General features: G+C 29.8%; 1 protein-coding gene across 2 annotated transcripts; it reads left to right on the top strand.

Annotated features, from left to right (window-relative positions):
• The first annotated feature begins 321 nt into the window (after window positions 1-321).
• Window positions 322-10,019, top strand: LOC18044261 (developmental protein SEPALLATA 1). 2 transcript variants are annotated; one of them, XM_006437815.2, is made up of 8 exons: window positions 322-886; window positions 3,804-3,885; window positions 5,039-5,100; window positions 5,909-6,008; window positions 7,038-7,079; window positions 7,171-7,212; window positions 9,292-9,425; window positions 9,518-10,019. In XM_006437815.2, the coding sequence occupies exons 1-8, from the start codon at window positions 702-704 to the stop codon at window positions 9,603-9,605; spliced, it is 735 nt and encodes a 244-aa protein (XP_006437878.1). In that variant the 5' UTR covers window positions 322-701; the 3' UTR covers window positions 9,606-10,019. The 2 variants fall into 2 exon arrangements, with proteins under 2 accessions (XP_006437878.1, XP_024042477.1); XM_024186709.1 differs by having other exon boundaries at window positions 346-886; window positions 5,036-5,100.
• The last annotated feature ends 8,195 nt before the right edge of the window (window positions 10,020-18,214 follow it).

Genomic DNA, 18,214 nt, shown 5'->3' with positions numbered 1-18,214 from the left:
TTGTAACAATATGTATACACACACAATAAACATTAAATTAATAACAAGTAATGTTTTTAGCACGCTCAAGACTTTGCCGATTACAGAACTAAGAGTGTTTTATTTTACCAACCATTTTCTTCAATAATTCAGCAGCACCGCAGCAGGGATGAAATCGACATATGGTGGTCTTAGCAGGGGTGAAATTGTCAAGAATATTAGAACTCCCCCGACATTAGAGAACTGAGGACCCTGTGGGTTTGACACGTAGAAACCCTAAGCTCAGGAATGTTAAGGTTGTCTTTGACACTAATGCAGTCGTTTTATTATTGCCAAATGCAAATAACAAAAACAAAGTAAATTAAAGAAAAGAGAAGAAAAGAAAAAAAGAAAGAAAGAAGAAAAATTGCTGTGGTAGTTGATAGTACAAATGTATTTATTCTTTATCTAGCTGGGAAAGGCTGGTATCTGATGAAACCAAACCAATTAGCAAAATTAAAGGTACCCAACTCAGATCAAGTCAATTTAATCTCTCCTTTTAGGAGTGTTCTATACTAAATCTTAAACCTAGCTATCAAAGCAACCTGATCCCAGCTTCTTGCCCTAAACAACAAGATCTGCAGAAACAAAATCTACTAATTTATAATTTATTTTTTAGCCTAAAGAAACCCAAAAAAAACAAAAAATCATCCAGCTATCCAGCACTTGTAAGTATATTAATAATGGGAAGGGGAAAAGTAGAGCTGAAGAGGATAGAGAACAAAATAAATCGACAGGTGACTTTTGCAAAGAGAAGGAATGGATTGTTAAAGAAAGCTTATGAGCTCTCAGTTTTGTGTGATGCTGAGGTTGCTCTTATCATCTTCTCTAGCCGCGGGAAGCTCTATGAATTCTGCAGCAGCCCTAGGTGCCACTTTCTCTTTCTATTTTTATTCATGTATTTGAATCTGTTTGTTTTGCAAATTTCTTGTTTGGGTTTGTGTCTTTTTCGTTATTACTAACTCTTTCTGTTGATTTGTTGATAAATGGGTGATTTTTACGTGTTCTTTTGATGAAATATACTTCCTTTCCTCTCTGGTGTTAGATCATAGATGGTGTGTATTATGGAGTTTTATTTGAGGAAAAAAATCATTTTTTTCCCCCTTGTTTGGATTTTGATGTGAGTTTCATTGTTTCGTGAGATCTGCCTCAGTGGAAACATCCCTTGTTGTCCTAACATATTTATTTGCCATAGATTCCATAGTGTTATGTCTTCATTATTAACTTACTTAGCTAGATCGAAGTGGATTATATAAATGAAATTTTCCATCTCTCTTTAACAAATTTATCAACTTTATTTGTGAAGTGATGATGTGCTAAATAAACGTACTTGATCCTTAATGTCTTTCTTTTTGTTGATTGTTTTTTGACTGATTCTTCTATAAAAGTGATTCCATTAATGTTTAGGTACACAATTCAGTTTTTTTTTTTAAAAAAAAAAATTCTAAAAATAAAAATTAAAAATTAAATACTCACAAATATTGTAGTTTTATTGTGTCCTTCCATTTTAATTTATTTCTAATTTCCAAATCATGCTGAGGAGTTGGTCATGGATTTCCAATTAAGAAAAATAAGAGCTTGCCCTTTTGTCATTGTGATATCAAATGACAACCTAAACTATATGTTGACATTATGTTCGTATCACTGAGCTTGTAATCAAGATATATGTAAGAACATCGTTAGTACATGTGCATTTAAGGTTTTGTTATTTAATTTCAAGTTGACGACATTTTACGGGGTGTTGAACCATTGGTTTTATATGAATTTTTTGGTTATTTCCATATTGATTTATCTTGCTAGAATCCCTCGCCTTTCCCTTACCACTCCTTTGGATGTGTACAAGCAAGATTGATCTGTTAGTCTAACTTTCTTTTTCCCTTCAATTCAATCGTTGATAGAGAGCTGAGTTGACAGTACAAAATACTCCCTTTTTACTTTTGCTAGTGCAAACTCATGTAAGCAATTGGACTGAAGTAAAGATTGGGTGTTGGATATTGCCCAGAAAAGATATTATGTAGTCAAAGGGATTGGAAGTTTGCATGTTTGGATGTATCTATTTGTGCATGGATCTATTAAGAATAGATACGAAAAATTTGATTAACCTACATGCAGTATGTTATGCATTGACAATTCATATGTGTTGGTTAATATCAAGCAAAACCATGTTTTTTTTTTTAAATTTAGAATTGTGTTAGTTTTTTTTTTTAATGTCTATGCATCATTCTTACTTTAAACTCAAAATATTAATCCCTAAAAGATAGTCAAATTGGTTGGTCTTTTGTTCGAGTAATAGGGGACAAAAGGCTGGTATTTAGTTGGTGAGATTTTTCATCTCCATCAAAATCTTTTAAAAATCTTTATTTTAAATAGTAAACGGTATGAGCTATACTAAATGATTTGTAATTTTATGAGGTTAATTTCATTTCAAGTTTTAATATTATGGAAATTTTGTGTGCTAATTATTATTCTCCTTTCCTTTCCTTTTTTAAAAAATTTGCAATGCAAATTAATTTTAATTCTTAGGAAAATTATTGTATTTATTTTTGTTTCCTTTTCTTATCTTCCTTATCTTTTCCATCTATAAGTTTGATTGGTTATATATTCTTATACCTGAAGGTACCCAACTAAAATGTTCCAATGGAATGAAAGACCTGAATCAGTGTTCAAATAAAAAAAAATCGCTATCAGCATGTTAGTGAGATTTTGATAGTTTTAATGTCTCATCTTTGATCTCTCAAAGATAGTAGCTTATAAATTTCTCATTTATGATTGTTTGTGGCACCAGATTCCGGCATTTTCAGTTTCTCAAATACAGAAAATTTTGTTTATGCTAATTAGTATAGTTAGTAAAATATCTTTGATTGATACAAAAAATTAGGGACCAAACCCACTCATATGAAAGATTTAACTATCAGCTGTTTTATGCTTAAAAAAGTTACCCCAAAAAAAAAACATTAGACTAATGGCAGATCCAGCTAGTTGCCATCAAGCTTTATGCAATTGCCACTTAGGGTATGCTTGGCGGGCGGTCTGTCTTGTAATATAAATTCAGATTTGGCTGCAAAAAACAATTACCTGGCTTGAAAAGATTGTGCGGTAATTGAGGTGCAAAAAAGACCCGCCTCCCCCTGTGTGTCTAAATTGCACATCTCTTTTTCTATTTTAACTATTATTTATATTAGTTATTAAATTCAATACAAATCAAATATAATATTTCTTTAACATATTAATTTATGTTTAATTGATGAATAAGAAAAGATGCTGAAATCTACTGCAGATAATTATATTTTTATTAATAAATCTAAATAATAAATTAACTTAAAATTAAAATATTTATTAAATTCATTAATATTAATTTAAAAAATAAATAAATAATAGCTATTTATTATTATTTAATATTATTAAATAATAAAAATATATAATACATTCCATATTCTACCAAACATGGTACTGTATTATTTAACACATTCCAATACAATACATTTTATTACAATCCAGTACAATCCAATCCAGTGCGGCACACCAAACGCACCCTTACTGTGTAGCTTTGCATGCATTCTTCACAAAAAGAGAGAGAAAATGAAGTGATGCTTATATCATTCACGCTGATTGTGTTACATGATGGATAACTATAGAGCGGTAGCTAGCTCCATCCAAAAAGCACTGACTAGATTAGATGAATTTGCAGCATAACTCCCCAGTTTAAGTATTTTTGCACAATACTATCTTTCTAGTTGGATTCGCATATCCTTACTGTCATCCCTGATTTTCTATCAACATTTCAGTATGCACAAGACACTTGAGAAGTATGAAAGGTGTAGTTATGGAACACTGCAAGCAAATCATCAATCAGCCAAAGAGACGCAGGTTAGTTCATTGTTCTACATATATGCTAAGTAGGAAATTGTATAAAATGAGAGACTGTACAAAGAAAATAAACATCATTCTTGTTCATTCCTAATGGCTACAAGGCTCAATTTAACAATGATATTGAAGGAAAATAAACATCACATTTGAATCATGATTCTGTTCATAGCAATTAGCAATCTTGATTTTTGCCGCTGCATGCCATAATAATCTTGATTATAACCTTATTCAAATGAAATTATGATCTTGATCCTCATTCAGATAACTGCTTTTTATGTCATAATGACATTGATTGAGGAAGATCTTAGTTATTACTACTGGAGACATCATTTTTTCCTTAAATTTACTGGTTTTTTTCTTGGGATCTAGCTAATGTTCATCTTGGGATTGTTTTGATGTGTGTGTGTGTGTGTATAAAATTGCCGGACATAGTAGCTTTTCAAATTGTGATTTTGAAATCAATTTTATCCTTTACATAATTTCAAACATATTCTCACATGTTATATAAACCCAAAATTTTCCTTCCTCAATGAGAATAAATTAAATTAGTAAATTTAAGAGATGGTCAATACTATTATGTTTTCCTTAATACTTTGATTATACAAATATATGCGTTATTTGAACAAAATTGTAATGAATTTGTTTATTATCAATTTTTTTGCGATAATAGAACAAAAATTATAATTAAAATACTTTTTTTAGCCACCAATAATGAGTTGACCAAAAAAAAAAAGAATAAAGTATAAATAACATAATAAAAATATTATTAACCATTTAACATACTCAGTAAAAACATTATTAACCATTTTTTATTTATGGAAGTTATTTTCATTCAACATTTTTATAAATTTCCGTCATTTACATTGACATAATAATTTAACAGTAAGATTTACAAAATACATATTAAATATTTTTAAAATTCACAATAGTTTTAGAAATAGTTTAAATTTTACTAAATGATTAACTATATATTCTTGGAAACTGATTATTTTTATACCATAATTGACAATAATTATTTCAAAAGTTATAATATTACTGAACCGAATCTAGATTTTTTTCCTTCTTTGGATATTGAGTGTTGCCAGGTTTTTCTTTAGAACATTTTGTCATGGTGGCTATTGACATATTTCATTTATGCAACTTCCTCAAGCAGGCCAGCTACGAGGAATACATAAAACTCAAAGAGAAACATGAGGCCCTACAGCACTTGCAAAGGTAATTCACCACGTATATGGTTGAACTATTATGCCATGTTTAGTTTAAAGAAATGAAAGTAGAGGAAAAGAGAGGAGAGACAAGGAAGAGAGGAAAAAGAAATAAGGGAAAAAGAGATGAATTACATGTCTAACTAAATAATGAAATTGAAATTGACTCTCTCTTTCTCTCATTTTCTCTCCTCTCTCTTAGTTTTGCTACTCACCTCTTCTTTAATTTCTTCCAACCAAACATGGCTTAGGACTCCAAGATTTTTTAACAAGTTGCTACTCATATTTAGAACTGTGGAGATAAAGCATCTGAGTGTTTGGACTTAAATGAAAATATTGAAGAAGTGATAGGCCAATATGTAGATTAACTTCAGTTCAAGGGGCTTAGTGATATTTTGCATAGCAATGAGGAGTCTGTCATGCGTTTTCCAGAAATATTAATATAAAAGGAGTTGATTAACAGCACCTGGTGTCAGAGTTCGATTTCTTCGTTGTTTGTTACTCATTTTGCATAGAATTGTTTCCTTGGGATCTACGCAATCGCATCTGTAGATCTGATTTGTATCACCAGTGTTTTAATAAATAAAGTGAGTCGATTTTTCCTTCGCAATTTGACTACGTGCAACAGTTCTTCATTTCTTGTTTTTCGGTTCTGAGTTTTGTTCTTGATTCCGTTTTTTGCTCAGTCTCGTTAAATCAATTAAGTTCTTAAAGAACCAATTTGTTAAGCCCTTAAATCCTCAACAAGCATTATATGTTGCATTTTCTTAGGTAATCTACATATTAATGCTAACTGCGACTCAATCTTCATTTTTTAGACAATTTTTTGGGGAAGATTTGGGACGCTTAGGCTTAGAGGAGTTGGAACAGCTTGAGAGACAGCTGGGCAGTTCATTGGGCCAAGTAAGGTCACTCAAGGTAACCATTAGCAATTTTGATTCCTAAGAGGCTTATTCGCGTGTCGTGTTTAAATAACAATATTAAAAATATAAATTCTACTCATACAAATTGACGTGACATATTATCGTCGTCATATATCTTATATCTTATATATATATTTTTTAATTTTCATAACAATATGGGATATGTAGTAATTTAGATCATCTATTCATTTTTTTAATTTCTTTTAGCTTGCTTTTTTGAGATTCATTGATTGATGGTTGATCAAAATAAAAATAATAAATGGATACATCTGAACCAAATATGATTAATAATGTTACATGTGTTACAATAACTTCCTCATTTATCAAGCTGCATCCCACTGATACTTGGAACGAAATCTAAAAATTTAAAAGATGAGGCATGTTGATTGCTGTCAGTTGTAGTGGATTCACTTCTCTTCAGCGCACTCATCCACAACGACAGAAGAATAATCTGATGTGCACATAGATGTAAAAATATGAAACTTCAAATAGAGGCTTTGTTTTATTTTATTTTGTGAAAGCTGTAAAAAGTGTTTACTAAATATTTACAATTTGATTAAACAAACATCTCTTTGTTTTCCAAAATGAATTATAAGCACAAAACAATATTTAGTGATTTTATATGACAACCCCTGTGAGTTTTAAGCCATAACACGTCAATGCCAGAGCTAGCCTAAACATGTCTCTTTTGATCTCTCATCCACTGCAAGGGGCCAATTTAACTAGGCAATTTTTTGGGATCCCTTAACTTGAGGAGATTAAATATGATTTTAGAGAATGCAATGTCATTTTTTTCTTTTACGGCACAGTTAAAGAAAGTAAGAACAATGAATAAAATTAGTCTACAACCGGACTGATTTCAAATTAAACATAGGCTCTAAGTTATACATGAATATAAGAAATTGATTCTTGCAATATTTATGTGTAATGTGGTCCCGATTCTGGAGAAAGATCTTAATATGATTCAATATGATCTTAAATAAGATAGACCAATTTGTGACTTCACATTATTCATTAACTGCAGACCCGGAATCAGCTGGATAAGCTTTCTGAACTTCAAAGGAAGGTATATATTTATAAACTAAATTTAGTTTCTCATATGTACATGTAGATTACACATAAAATGATGTCTCCCACATGCCTTTATACTTTTGCAGGAAGAAATGTTGCTGGAAGCCAATAATATTTTAAGTATGAAGGTAAATCAAGCTTGCACAATTTTAAATTTAGACTTTGTTTGGTATTGTTGCGTTATTGCTTAAAAATTTTAGTTTTGAAAATGGATGCTTGTAGCATAAGAGTTGATAATAGGGGTCTGGCTATGGTGCCCCTGTGACACCATACCCCCACTTTTTATCATTTTCTTATCAGCTATTATGAGTCATAGATTTAACATCAAAGTAGTTCAATGGCTTAGATGGATTTAATAGGTTATTAGCTCTACAATCCCTATTGTTTGCTTGCTCGTTAAAAAATAATAAAGTTTCAACATTTTGAAATATAACTCCAAATCGTTTTAAATTTTTACACCTAAGTCCATTACCTAGTTTGACTTTTTTATAACTTATTTTAAAATTTGCATTAATATATTAATTATTTAATATATAATAGATCTAGATATTATTTAATAATCACTATTTACTATAGGATAAATTTGACTGCACACTAAATAAATTGACATGTATTACTCTGCTCTTAATGTGATTAGCCCATCCTCATCTATTAGATTTTTTATTTATTTAACCATCAACCACCTTGATCATATAGAATTTACTTATACCCGTATTAAAATTAAGGAAGAAAAAGATTAATTACCATCACAATTGTTTCCAAAAATATTTTTCTCATTTTGGTTCTAATCATTATAAGTTAAAAAAAAAATTGCATACAATCACTGGTAATTTTATTGTTATGATTACAAATAAATTGCTCAAAACTTTCTATTTCAACCACCGAACCTTTTACCCGCTTCTAGACATGAAGAATTTAAAGCTATAATTTCTAGGTGCAATGACATTTACATATGCTATGAGACAATACTCAATAATAATATTTTAATTTTTAATCATTACTCTTTTTTTCTCTCTCCTCTCTCTCTCATGTCCCCCCATTTTCTTTCATTTTCTCACTTCCTAAACACCCATTATAAGATAGATTTTTTTAGATTTTATTATATTAGAGAATTATATTTTGTTCGTGATCAAATAATTTTAATGAGTGAAAACTAAAATTAAAGGATAAGACTATTTGAACCTATAAATATATTCATTATATGAGGATAGTTTAGGAATAAAAAATTTTAAATGAAAATATGTTTGAACTTTGAAGAGTAATTTTAGGGGTTAGAGTAACGAGTTAACTATAATTTTTCATTACATTTGAGTGAAAATGTAAATAAAAAAGAAAGTAAGGAGTTAAGTGCAATTTACCAACAACTAAAGACAAAAGGTGAGAGTATGGTATCAGAGGGGCACCGTAGCCGGACCCTGATAATAGTAGTGAATATGATTTTTAAAAATTATTAATTTTGACAAAATAATAAAAATCATATAATTTTTTATGAAATAATTGTGGAGTAAAATCACACAAATTGCCAAACTACAATTACAAGTGCTTATTAAATATTTTGGAGCTGCTGAACTACATTCCCATATTTTGGTTATAGAATTATCAGAGAAAAAGAGAGAATTTCTGTTTGTGCATCACCAAAAGAAAGTGCGTTTTGTGCTTCTAATTGGGTCGAGAAAAAGAAATATTTTTCTTCCCCATTAGTCTAATTCATCTGCTAATTCCCTCTAATTAATCATTTCCATGTCACTGTAATTGTGGCCAAGTGGTTGTGTATGAAACGCAATCTTTTGTCGGGGGTAGGTAGTTGTCAACAAAACTTGTTCATAGAAAATTGATTCCAACAATAAAACAAGGAAAGATGTTGCGAAGAAGCAGGGGCAATGTTGTGGCTATGGAGTTTGGAGGATCAATTTTCAATAATGGAACTAGATACCTCAACTATAGCATATACTTGAGTGCAAGAAACAAAAATTGCTATAGAATATGGCCAACCAAGGCAATAAAAAACCCACGCTCTCAACAGAAAAGCATTGGTTCAAGGCCCTATTTCCCTAAATTTTAGTAGGAGCAGATATTTTCCCACATATTTGTGAGAAATTTTCATCCTAATCCATAGTAAACTTATGAGTGTACTACAAGTGCATGTATTTATAGATTGTAAATTCCATGCCCTCGGCTCTCCCTTGAATCTCATGTGGAGCTTGCAGTTGGAGGAAATTAATGCAGCTCGGAGATCACATCCATGGGCAGCTGAGGAACAAAACATTCCATACAGCAACCAACCTGCTCATTCGGAGGGTTCTTTTGGCCATTTACACAGCAATGGTACATTGCACTTGGGGTAATTTATTCTCCCTGTAAATAATGCATCATTTGCACGTAAAGCCTTTAGCTTTCATTATATGTGTTGATTTGCCTTTTACATTTTTTCAGTCACAATCCTGGAGTAACAGCTCATGAAAGGACTGTTGCTACTTCAGAACAAGATGTTCACAGCTTAATTCCAGGCTGGATGCTCTGAGCTATCAACATCCGGAAACATGCATCAACAATTTTTAGTGTGGAACTGGCAACAGATCAGAGAATAAGTCGTGGGCTACTGTATTTGTAGCTGAAGTTATCGTATAACCAACCTGATTGAAGATTGGGGCAATGCTATTTTATTAAGTGCTGATGAATCATATGTTAAATTTGATCCATGCTTCTAAATTCTAATAAACTGTAAGCTGTATATTCATGAAGGCACTGTTCAATATTCTGTAAAATGATTTCTGTGTGTTATGCAATAAGTCAATTAATTGTTTGACGAGAATTTGGTCTCTGCTCTTTATTGGGGAGCCACATTCCACAAAGGGAATTTGTGTTGTGTTGGGATGTTATTTTAGTGGATCAAATAAAAGTGGGCAGCGACAACACTCATATTGTATTATCTTAATCCAAAATCCGCTCTTCTCTCCATTGTCTCCGTTTATTTGATGCAGTGCCCACAAAAATATTTATGAATTGACCTACTTCTGGTTATTGGTGGACTTCAACTTATGGAACAATCGATGATGTGTTACGTCGTGTGTGCATGTCCCCTCGTGTTCGTGTTACACATCTCTGACAACGCTTCATCAAGCTAAAAGTTTTCGCTTTTATTCGAAAATTATATAACGTGTGCAGGAGCTGATGTTTCATTTTATGAAATTGAAGGTTAGAAAGATGAAACTCATCATACCAAAGCGTTCTCCCTGTAAGTAGATATTCTGGAAGTGTGGTGCGGTAGTATTATGTTGACTCTAGAAGACTAGAACACTGTTTCAAAAGGAAGGGAAAAAATGTATAGGAGCAACATTTTTTTTGAAGGTCTTAATAGTGGGTGTTATCTAGTTTAGATGATGAAATTTTTTATGTTGAAAAAAAAAAAATCAGAGTTCAAATCTGCTTACATAGATAAAAAAAAAAAAAGACCCGCTTCCATAAATAAAAAGACCAGATTTACATAGGTAGGATAAGTATTGAATTCTCCTTAAGTTAAACAATAAAATAAATAAAATTTTGAAATTCTTACCCTGCATATCACGTCTTCCATGGACCCCCGTAAAGGAGGCAATTCAACATCATCTGTGCTTATCAAATAGGAGGCATTTCTAGCTATTCTTGTAAAGTAGGAGTTCTCTGTCGGCCGGCTAATTTTGAATCAGATTTTTTTTTTTATTAATACGAATTTGAGAATTGAATTGAATCAATTTTTTTTTTCATCATGATTAATTTTAAGATCAAACCTCGTTGGAGATTCTGTTCAGGATGTTTATTGTGTGCAACTTGAAAGAATAGACTATTCAATTAATGAATGAACTGATTTTATTTATAAGTTGCCGTAGAATGGTTGTGTAGAATGAATAGATACCTTTTAGCTAAATGTCTGTTTTACGCATTTAATACACTATTTTGAAACTTAAGATCAGATTAACTAGACCTAAAATTACTATTGCCGTTCTGTTTTTAAATTACTTTCTTATTTTTCTTATTTTTTTCAAGATTTTATCATTTATTTAAGTATCGAATTTGGGTGTCATTTTTTTTCTCTTATTTAGACTAAGAGGATTTTATTATAAAATAATATTATTGGTTTGCTTATTTTGGTAAATTTGTGATATTCAAAATAGTATAAAAAGGACTAACATCCAAGTTTTGTTCATTTAAATTAATTAATATTTTTATTTTTTAGAAACTTTGTTTCTCTTAGTTTATTAGTATTTGTTTGGTATAGTTTATATAATGGTTATAAGCATTTATTTAATCTCATAAGCGCGTATGTTTCCATATCGTCATAAATCAAACGAACCAAAGTTATACAAAGTTAGTCATTCACTGTCGGGTTAATTTTAATCTTTTATGTTTCCACGCCATCTTAAATCAAAATAACTTCTCTTCACAACTAATTTAGAACAAAATTAAATAATTATCCTTTTAAATAAAATCATGATTTAATCCGAATTTTTTCATCCAACGCACCTAAATTATTCCATTGCTTTTTCGTAAGGTTTACCTCGGATAAGGATATAGAGAGCCAACTAAAGCTAAGTGCATGTTTGACATGACTTATCTAATGATTATAAGTGCTTATTTAATCTCGTAAACTCTTTTAACATTTTTTGTTATTGTTTGGTTGTTTTCTGAGTGGGTAATTTTTAAAAACCTCCCCTGAGGTTTGGGCTTGTTGCAAGTAGATGGCGAGAATTAATTTATTTGTAAAAAACCCCCTACCGTCAGTTAATTTTAACATTGACCGTTAGTTGACTGTGCAAAGACAATATTACCCTTAACGATAATTTGTAGACGGAAATAACTAAAAAAAAATTAAAATTGTTGGCTATTTTACCCTCTTTAAATTATTGATATTTTCTTAAAGTTCCTACAAGAAAGATAAAATTAAAAATTTAAAAAATCCTCTTTAAATTATTGATATTTTCTTAAAGTTTCTACAAAAAAGATAAAATTAAAAACTTGAAAATGAAATAGTTATAATTTTTACCTATGATATTGTAAATTTTTAGAATTGACAAGGATAAAATTGTCAAAAAATAAGGTTTGTACTTTTCGCGCCAACAATTTTAATTTTTTTTTAGTTATTTCCGTCTATAAATTGTTGTTGAGGGTAATATTGTCTTTGCACAGTCAACTAACGGTCAATGTTAAAGTTAACTGACGGTATGGGGTTTTTTACAAATAAACAGATTCTTACCATCTAATTGCAACAAGTCCAAACTTCAGGGGAGATTTTTAAAAATTACCCTTTTCTGAGTAGAACTTTTAAAAATTAAATAAGTTATTTCACCTTTACTAGTAAAAGCTTAAATTTTAAGTTTTTGAGGATAAAAGTTGAAATTTTTTAAAATATTAAATGTTTAAAATATCTTTTCTTTATTTCATTTTTTCGTAATAGAACTTTAAATAACTTGTTTATTAAAATAATTTTATAATTTTTAATGGATAAAAGTTGAAATTTTTTAAAATATTAAATGTTTAAAATATCTTTTCTTTATTTCATTTTTTCGTAATAGAACTTTAAATAACTTGTTTATTAAAATAATTTTATAATTTTTAATAAAAATTATCATTAACAACTAAACAATTACATTTTTTTTATAAAAACTCTATTTGTAAAATTTTAATAATAAAAATTTTACTTAAATAATTTTAATTAAAAACTTATACCAAACTGAGATTAAGTGGCCGTACTTAAAACTTGATATTGAAAAAATAATAATAAATTTTACTTCATTTGCGATTATTATGTTTTATTTTATTTATGTGATTTTTTCTGGGTTCCCGATTATCCTAGGACATAGATTATTAGCTGTTAAGATTGATTGACGAGACTTCACAGAGGTCCACCACAGTGGCCGATAAAGCCTGCACTGTAAGAGTCATTATAGCCAGTGACTGGTCGGACAGTCGGACACGGTATCATCAACTATTCTCAGGTCTTTTTTATTTTTCCTTAAAAAAATTGTCTAATTAAAAATTCATGAATAACAATAATAATAATAATAATAATGATAATAATACTTTAAAAAAATAATGATAATAATGATGTTGTTGAAATAACTACTGTTTCTTCTGCAACTTTAACTCGGAGGCCATGTATATGCCGTTGAAGGTATATTTTGATGACTCATGGTCCATAAATGCGAGGTAATATTTGATTGACGCATTGACGAAACATTATCGTGATTCTTCCGGTCCAATGAGGAGGAATAAGAATAGTGAAAGAAATTTATGTGGTGGAAGCTGAAGCAATCCTCACGATACACAGATAAGTTATTCCTTTAAGATACCAATGTGATGGGGACAATGGGTGTGGTGTGACATTGATGTGCTTAGGCCCCAACCTTTCCCTATCCATTAACCTATTAGCAAAGAGCATAAAGGACCCCAATTGTTTCAAAGTTTGTGTTTTAGTTGATGGAATTGAGAATTGACATCACTGGCTCGGGTGTCACTTGCATTTGTTATCACTAGGTCCCCATATTCAGAAATTGATCTTCATTTCAGGGTTGGCGCTAAGTTACGTTGAGCGGTCACTGTTGCTGTGAGAGACGCATGTTACGCTCATCGTAACTTAAGACCTCCCTCGCTTCAGTAGTAGTTTGTTTATTTTGTTTTCTTTTTCGATAAAACTAGTAGTTCGTTGAAACATCAATTATTATTTTTTCTTTTTCTTTTTACACTATTGCTGGCATGTAAATGGGACTTTAATTTTAGCCCCTAACAGTCCTGTCACATCTCATTTCCCAAGTTCTCTTGTGAACAAGATACAAAAGTGAAAACTGTAAAGATCAAACTTGTTCGAAAAATGATTCTTATGGGATAATTTTCGGCCCTATGTTGTATTATACAGTGTTGTGAACTGTTCTAAAATAAAAGCTATCTTACAATAACTTGACTCTTTTTTTTTCTTTTTTTTTTCTTATGATAACTTCTCTTTCTCTTTTAGAAAATAAGATATTAAAAGTTTAATCTCCCTTGAAATAATTTTTAAGAGGCATAGATTTGAATTTAGTGAAGATATGGATATTATTAAAGAAAGATGTATGTTTAGGGTTAGTTTGAAATTGTGGTAACTAATGAAATAAGCTGCTTCTACTAGTTGACTAAAAAAATATTTTTATGTTTGATAAATTGCGTTATTGTGATTACTGTGAGTTCGAAAAGTCGAGTATAAAAGTTCGGTAAATTTTATTATGAAAATTTCATTTAGTTATGACCAAAATAAACATAAGTTTAAATTGCATTTTATGTATATAATAGGGTTTATGGAAAACTAAGACATTATTGTCTTTTTGTTAAAATAATAAGATTATACCAAGAACTTTAAAAAGACAAGGTGCATATTGAATAAGCTCCTTATAAAAAAAAAATTCCCTTTCTTGCTTTTGAATCTTACTCTGAAAATGCAAAAACTTATGAAATAAGTTGTTTTTAAAAAATTTATCAAACATCATTTTTATCAAAATTTATGAAAGTAAGTTGTTTATAGTATTTCAACCAAAACTCTAAGTTGGAGCCTTAATTTAATTCGAATCATATATTATAAATACACATATAACACAAAATCTTTAAAATACAGGACACAAGTTAGTAGATATAAATTTAAATTTAAAGCGAGCTGGGTAGATTAGATGATAATTTTGGAGAAGATAACCTTTTAGAAAATGAACTTTGGTCCTAACTATCTGACAAAAATAGACCATGTGTCTTTTGTAATTTAGTATGCACTACTTAAATTTTGCCAGGAACAAGAAGAAGAAGAAGAAGAAGAGTCAATGACATTTGTAAAACCACTAAAGAGCACATACAGAAAGTTCGAAGTTCAAACTACTTCAAAAATCGTTAAACATGGAACTAAACGAAAGTTACGAAACTAGAATGGTGGATCATGTCCTTCATGCCTTCGACAATTTGTAGTTCAATGCCTAAAAATATAGAGTATAAAAATAGACTCTGTTTACTACGAATTTTATGCGGTAAAGTTATTTCTATTAATTTATTTATCAGTTCTGTTGTAACTTGTAACATATAATTTGGAATTTATATTGCTATATATTCAGGAAGAAATAATGCCAAATTAAGTAATTGGCACCATCAAATTTTTAATTTCTTATATTTGAGAGAGGAGATAATTTTCTAAATTACAAAATAATTTATTGAGATTTATTGGAACATAAGGAATTTAAATCTAAATATTTAAAGAAAATCGATATTAAAATTCACATAAAAAGACTTAAACTCAAATTTAAAAAATGAGAAAAAGATGAGTGGGACTATTTACAATTTTAACATCTATTAAAATCACATTATAGGACAATTTCTAGTTAACCTCCACTCAAAAGTTAAATAATTTTTATCGTTAAAAAAATTAACAATTTTAGAAATTCAAAATGTTGTTTTTTCTCTAATTTTTTGGTTAAGGAATTTACCATCGGTGGCTGTAATAGAAAGAAGAAAATTCGTTGCTTTTTTTTTTAATCCAAGAAATTTCATTGTTGAAATGAGGTTTACTAATAAAATGAATAAAAATTAAAGGATGGGATTAAACTAAATAAGTTTTAATTAATGGTATTTTTTAAGTGTTAAAAGAATTTATAATTTTTTAAAATATTTTAATAGGGTTAATAAAAAAAAAAAAAGGATGTTAAGGGGGTTAAGAGGGCGCCAATGGTCTCACACAAACAAATTATTGGGGTTATCACACTGTTTATACTTTATAGCGCTTCCATTTAAAGCTAGTAGCATTTGTCCTTTTTTGACTTTCCAGCACCAGGCAAGTGTCAAACTCTATGCACTGTGTTACGACTTAGCAATCCAGTGTTTTTAATAAATGGTTGCTGCTCCTTGCCATGTGCCGCTTTCCCAACTAAAAGATAGGAGGGCACCCCTTCTCCCGAAATTATGAGGTCAATTTGACGAATTCCTACTACACGGTTCTCTCAAACGCCCTACTATACTTTAGTTTTTCAGATTCATTGGATTGAGTCTATCACAAGTGGTTCTCTCCTATCCGTAACCCACGCTCCCGTTTCTTCTTTTCTTTTTTAGCATCTCCGGAACTATCCTTTCCGGCTGCCCCCTCCCCCCGGCCTCTGCTTTGCCCCTCGGTTTGTTTAATTTACTTTGAGAGAATAATAAGATGGCAATAGCTAAGTTGAATCAGCTTCACGATGAAGCATTGATGATAATTATTAAATTATAATAGTAAGTGTAAATTTAATATTTATTTCAATAATTATACCATCATTAAAACTCTAAAAGTACTCCATTGTATAACTGATCTAACTTACTTGGATCAAAATATTAGTCATCAGCTCAATAATAAAATTTTTTTTTTATTCAAAGGTGCAATTAATTAAGTGCAGCATAGTTGGAAACGATGTCATTGAGAGTGAAAATAATTCATCACGGTGAAAAAGAAAAAAAATTGAATCACTATTTACTATACAAAATTTGCTATACAAATTAAAAAGATATTTAATGAATAAAATTAAAAAACAGATGGGTGACCATGTCCGTTAATAACGACAATGTCACATGCATGGGTGCCACCGTGCCAGAGTTTTACGGAGAATTGGTGTTAGTTGATAGAAGCAACCATGGTTCCAAACTATGTAGGCCCCAAATTCTTCGTCAGATAACTAGCACTGATTATACAGTTCCTTTTGAAAAAAAATAAATAAATAATAAAAATTGGTTGAGGCCAGTGTCTTGTTCGAGTGGTAAAAAGGTTTTTCAAAGGTTCCGCCAGCATCTAGTTCAAGTGTGTGAGTTAATGAATAATAATAATAATAATAATAATAATAATAATAATAATAATAACAATAATTGGGTAGCTAGTCCAAACTCCAATGTACTTTACCACTTCTTCATATTTATGATAATTTAATTCTCCAATGAAAGGAGTCACTCAATAATAGAGTGTTAAATTCACTTTTAGTTTTTTTGTGTTGAAGGTAATTTAAGTGTGTATGTGGAAAAGAAGAAATATAGTATTGAAGAGGTTGAAATTTATCTTCACACGTATTTTTGATTTGTGGAGAACTTGTGATTTGTAGAGAACTTGTAACGCTTGTTGATCTTGAATTTGATGAGGTGGGAACCTGAAAAAAGCACTCCAACGTCCAAGTTAGTGTTTGATTAAGATTTAAGAAAAGAAAAAGAATGAAGAATACTAAGTTTTTCTTTCTTTAAGAGAGAACAATGTTCTTAGAGGCCAAAGTCTTCTTTCTCTTAGAGATGGGTCTTTATTTATAGATAATAAATAATGTGGATTTAGGGTTTTACTTTGAGCCCTCAACCTAATGACATATGTCACTTATTATTTTTGTACACATGGAGGTGAATTTGATTCGTAGGAAAATTATTCCGCACGTGCATATTTCCCTGTCATTATAACTTTTGGGTATGATTTCTTTGAATTAATGGATTACATAACTAATTCCCCCATCTTGCCATCTTTGTGAGCTTCAAGATAGTTTTTCATTAAGCGTTATTCCCTTGGAATAGTTTGGGTGTTATGTTGCGTTTACTAAACTAGAATTAGAATGAACTGAAATCAAAATGAGTATGAATGTGAATGGACTGGAATGAAAATAGGAAATGAGAATCAGAATAAGTTATTTACTTGAACTGTAGGAATCAAAAGTGAAATGAGTTGGATTGTTATTAATATTTTTACATTATTTTTTAATCGGAATCGGAATGAGTTAGATTGTAACAAATTACAAAAAAAATACTTAATGAATTATGGTCATAATTATTATTCTATAATTTAATTATCGTGATTATTTATTCAAGAACTATCATTATTAAGATATTATTGTTAATAATATATTAATATATTATTTAATAGTAATAATCATATTAATTAACTAATAATAATATATAAATTAATTATTAATAATTATTATAATAGTATATTATTTAATTATTATAATAATATTAATTATTGTGATTATTTATTCAAAAAATATAAATATTAATCATTATTGATAATATATTAATTAATAGTAATAATTATATTAATTAATTAAGGAAATTTACAAAAATAACCACAGAAGTTTAGCAAATTACAAAAATAGTCACACA

The sequence above is a fragment of the Citrus clementina genome, unplaced genomic scaffold (assembly GCF_000493195.1).
Source record: "Citrus clementina cultivar Clemenules unplaced genomic scaffold, Citrus_clementina_v1.0 scaffold_4, whole genome shotgun sequence".
Classification (NCBI taxonomy): domain Eukaryota; kingdom Viridiplantae; phylum Streptophyta; class Magnoliopsida; order Sapindales; family Rutaceae; genus Citrus; species Citrus x clementina.
Note: the sequence above shows the minus strand (reverse complement) of the source record. Positions and strands in the feature narration are given on the sequence as shown.

Bases quoted from the DNA above. Each gene is read 5' to 3' on its own strand.
- LOC18044261 (XM_024186709.1), top strand. From the start codon at position 702: ATGGGAAGGGGAAAAGTAGAGCTGAAGAGGATAGAGAACAAAATAAAT. The intron at 3,886-5,035 runs GTTAGTTCATTG...AACTTCCTCAAG, and splicing joins AATCAGCCAAAGAGACGCAG to CAGGCCAGCTACGAGGAATA. The intron at 6,009-7,037 runs GTAACCATTAGC...CATTAACTGCAG, and splicing joins GCCAAGTAAGGTCACTCAAG to ACCCGGAATCAGCTGGATAA.